At 37.5% G+C, this 3,681-nt stretch overlaps 1 protein-coding gene across 1 annotated transcript in view; it reads right to left on the reverse strand.

Moving 5' to 3' along the window:
* The window catches only part of LOC122261430 (uncharacterized), a 1,915-nt gene extending 1,618 nt beyond the window's left edge, over window positions 1-297 (reverse strand). The window contains exons 1-2 of the mRNA XM_086551708.1: window positions 121-297; window positions 1-6 (exon numbers count right to left, since the gene is read on the reverse strand). The exon at window positions 1-6 is cut by the window's left edge and continues 275 nt beyond it. Coding sequence (XP_086407834.1) covers window positions 1-6; window positions 121-297 — 183 coding nt within the window. The remainder of the gene's footprint in view (window positions 7-120) is intronic.
* Between the last annotated feature and the right edge of the window lie 3,384 nt (window positions 298-3,681).

Raw genomic sequence — 3,681 nt, forward strand, 5'->3', positions numbered from 1 at the left:
GTGCTTCTTCCATCGCAGTATACAATCTTCTTCGGAAGTCAGCACTTTACCAACACTGTCCTTAACTAGGAAGCTCCTTTGTCTAGGGCCTGCCTTTGTTTGATGAAGGAGCCTTTATACTTGGTGTTGGTCATTATGATGCGAAGCATTCTCCAGCAGGGTGGCTTTTCCATTCCAGAATATTTCACAGTCTCGGCGGATGGCTGCATTGCGCACACCATTGAGACACCGGTATTCGTTGGTGTCACCACGAAGACGAGCTTCCCGGCGGAGATCGATGATTTCCAGGGTCTCCATTGAGATCTAGGGTTGTTTAGGTGATGGTCTAGTTCGGCCAATTGTCTCCTCAGCCGCCTTGCACACTTCTTGCTTTAAGTGTTGCCAGTTGTCATTGGCCAGTGCATTAAATCTATTGGTAGGAGGTTTGCATTACTGGGTCAGCAAGTTTAGGCAGAGTTTAGGCGAGTTTGGGACTTGTTTGATGGGTTGGCTATGTCGGCAATCAGCAGCCTGTGGTCTGTATTTCCTATGTCCGCTCCTCGGTACACACGACAGTTGGTAATGAAGGATCTCCATCTTTGTAATATTAAAATATGGTCATTGGCTTTTTGGGTCACCCCGTCAGGACTGTCCAGCGGTGAATTTGTTTACGTTGGAACCAAGTGTCAGAGATGCATAGGTTGGTGAACCTGCAAAGTTTCCATTGTCGTTTGTGAAGGGGTCGATGAAGATGGGTCCTGTTATGGGCTGCCGTAGGTCACAGGCCTCAGCAGAGATGGTGGCATTAAAGTTGGTTAGGACAATGGTGATATCATGTGGTTGAACATCTTGGATGAGATTACGCAGGTTGTCTGAGAACAGGTCCTTGTCAGTTTCTTCTGAGATTTTGGTTGGGCCATATGCAACTATAACAGTTATTTTTCCATGTTGGTGGAGGAAGCGGGCTGAAAGCAGCCTACCATTGATTGGTTTTCAGCTTATTAGAGATTGTCATAGAGATTTAGGCTTTACCAGGGCGACACCATGCAGGCCTCTTCCATCGTCCGGGCCACTCCAGATGTAACAGTGGTCTTCGGCGATTATCTCCCCGTTTCCAGGCCAGCGAGTCTCGCAAAGGCCAGCCAGAGAAATGTTATATCGGCTGAGCTCGTGAGAGAGTAGGGTGGCATATCCAGGGCGGAGGAGTGTTTGTACATTCCAGGTTGCAATGCGTATTTTGTTCCGAAAGTTTAAGGTACGTTGGTCCATGACATGCGTAGGTCGGTTTTGGGATTGATCAGGGCGGCTACTTCTGGTTGGTGTCATAACTTAGTAAGTTCGCCATGTCAGGTAGTTGGCCCGACGATGGCTAGACGGCTGGTGGGGCTGCCACCTGACAACATGCCGCCATGTTTGCTTTGATTTCAGGGTGTGCTCCCTTAGCACAATCCCATCCAAGGGTAACCCACTGTGCAAGGGGGATTTTGGGTTCTCTCCCGACCTTTGCACTTTTAGTGCAAAGGCTCTCGCCACATGGTTTGGCCCACCAGCCGGAGTGGTGTACCGGGGGGTGGCCGTGCTTTAACAAGCACATTCTTGGAGCCACATGTGACGATTGGGGTTTGGTGGTGTCCAGTCGTGGATAGCCCTTAAATCTAGAACTTAAAACTATGTCCTTAAACCTGAGGCGGCTGCCGTGCAAAGAAAAGGTACTACACCTCCCGAAACCCCCCAGACCCCCCGACGGTATGTAGGTATATAGGAATCCATAAATTTAAATAAAATTTCATATTGTTTTTTATTTTCATTTTAGCTTTCAGACGATGTATATCTATTTACAAGCGCAATTCTACAAGTATAGTGTTTTAGTAATAAAGTTTTAATAAAGTCTATACTTAACATGAAAACTAAACAAAATCACATGAACGCCATGCTCATTCCATGATCTTTTTTCTTTATATTTGTCTTCAATTCCTCAATAACACCTATATTTACACCCAGAATATTCGTAATCTGTATACTCTTCATTATGGTAATCTGATTATTTGTAAAACTAAGCAACCGCTGTTTCTTCAACAAGAAATACGTTTTTTTTTCTATGAAAATCACACATACATACTCTGCTCCATAAAGTTTAAGGAAGTTATTCACATCTTTCACATAATGTCAGCATATCATACAATTGCTTCATTATTCATGACGTCAATTCCGGGGGCAGCCGATGCATGAGAATATTAACCAAAGTAGAACAAAGAATTTCCCATTAATGTGTGCCAATGTCGGATTCATTTCGGAAAGACACCTCCAGCAAGCACTGTCGTAACTGCGTGTTAGGGAAAAGGATACATAGACTGAATAACGGTATTATTGATAATGACAATGCTGATTATAATGGCGATAATTATGATTATTGTAATCATAGCAGTAATGATAATAATGATGGTAATAACATAACATGTAATCATGACAGTAATGATAATAATGATGATAATGACATAAATAATGATAATGGTAATAATATTCATAGTAAAGATGATAGCAGTAATGATGGCAGAATAATAACAATAATGATAACGATAATGATGATTAATGGTAATTAATGATTTATTACCATCATCATTAGTAGTAGTATTACTACAACCACTATCAGTATTAATGTAAGTATTTGCATTGATATCTATATTAGTATCAGTATCAATTTATCAACATCATTATTATTGCTATTGTTGTTATGAATGTTATTATTACGATTGTTAGTACTATTACAATTGATATTATCACCATTATCCTTATTACCTTTTTACTATTATTATCATTATCGTTATTGTTACAATTGTTATTATTACCCTTAACATCATAACCATTATTGTTATTATTCATTTTGTTATTATAATCATCATCATTACCATTATTATCCTTTTCATTATTTTCGTATTACCATTACTATCATTATCATTATTACTATCATTATCGCCATTATCATTATGATTGTTATCATTATCTTTCTCATTATCAGTATCTTTATTATTAACATTATTGCTACTACTATTATTGGTATTGGTATTGTCATTGCTGTTATTATTATCAGTATCATTACTGTTATCATCATTATGATTATTGTTATGATAGCAACAACAATAATAACAAAATGCTGATTGGTTATTTTTATAATTATTGTAATCAAGATGATTACATTGCTATCAATGTTACTGTCGCTATCATTATCCTCATTATTGCTATTATCATTATCATCATTATTATAATTATTATTATCATCATTATCGATATCATCATCATTACCATTATCACTTTTGTAATTATTATCACTACTATTTAATTTTCATTATCATCTCTCTTATTACTATTTAGAATATAATCCTTATCATCATTAGTCTTAACATCATGCTCATGATCTTATGTCATTGAAATGCATATATTCAGCCATGTACATTTGCATATTAATATTAAGAGTATTATTATTATCATTATTACTATTATTATTATTATTATAAAAAAAAAGTCCATCTCGTCCCGGATATTCAAATTTCCCGCACAGGTTCAAGACTCCAAAATATAAACACACGAATCTCTTTCCTAAATAATATCAAATCGCTTTACCTTTAAAAAGTAAGGAAGTCGAACGTCTATGTAAGTTTTTTATAGAATACTGAATCTTACCTAAGCGATCGGTTGACATCCCAC

The sequence above is a fragment of the Penaeus japonicus genome, unplaced genomic scaffold (genome assembly GCF_977035675.1).
Source record: "Penaeus japonicus unplaced genomic scaffold, GWHDUDI00000001_assembly GWHDUDI00000025, whole genome shotgun sequence".
NCBI lineage: Eukaryota > Metazoa > Arthropoda > Malacostraca > Decapoda > Penaeidae > Penaeus > Penaeus japonicus.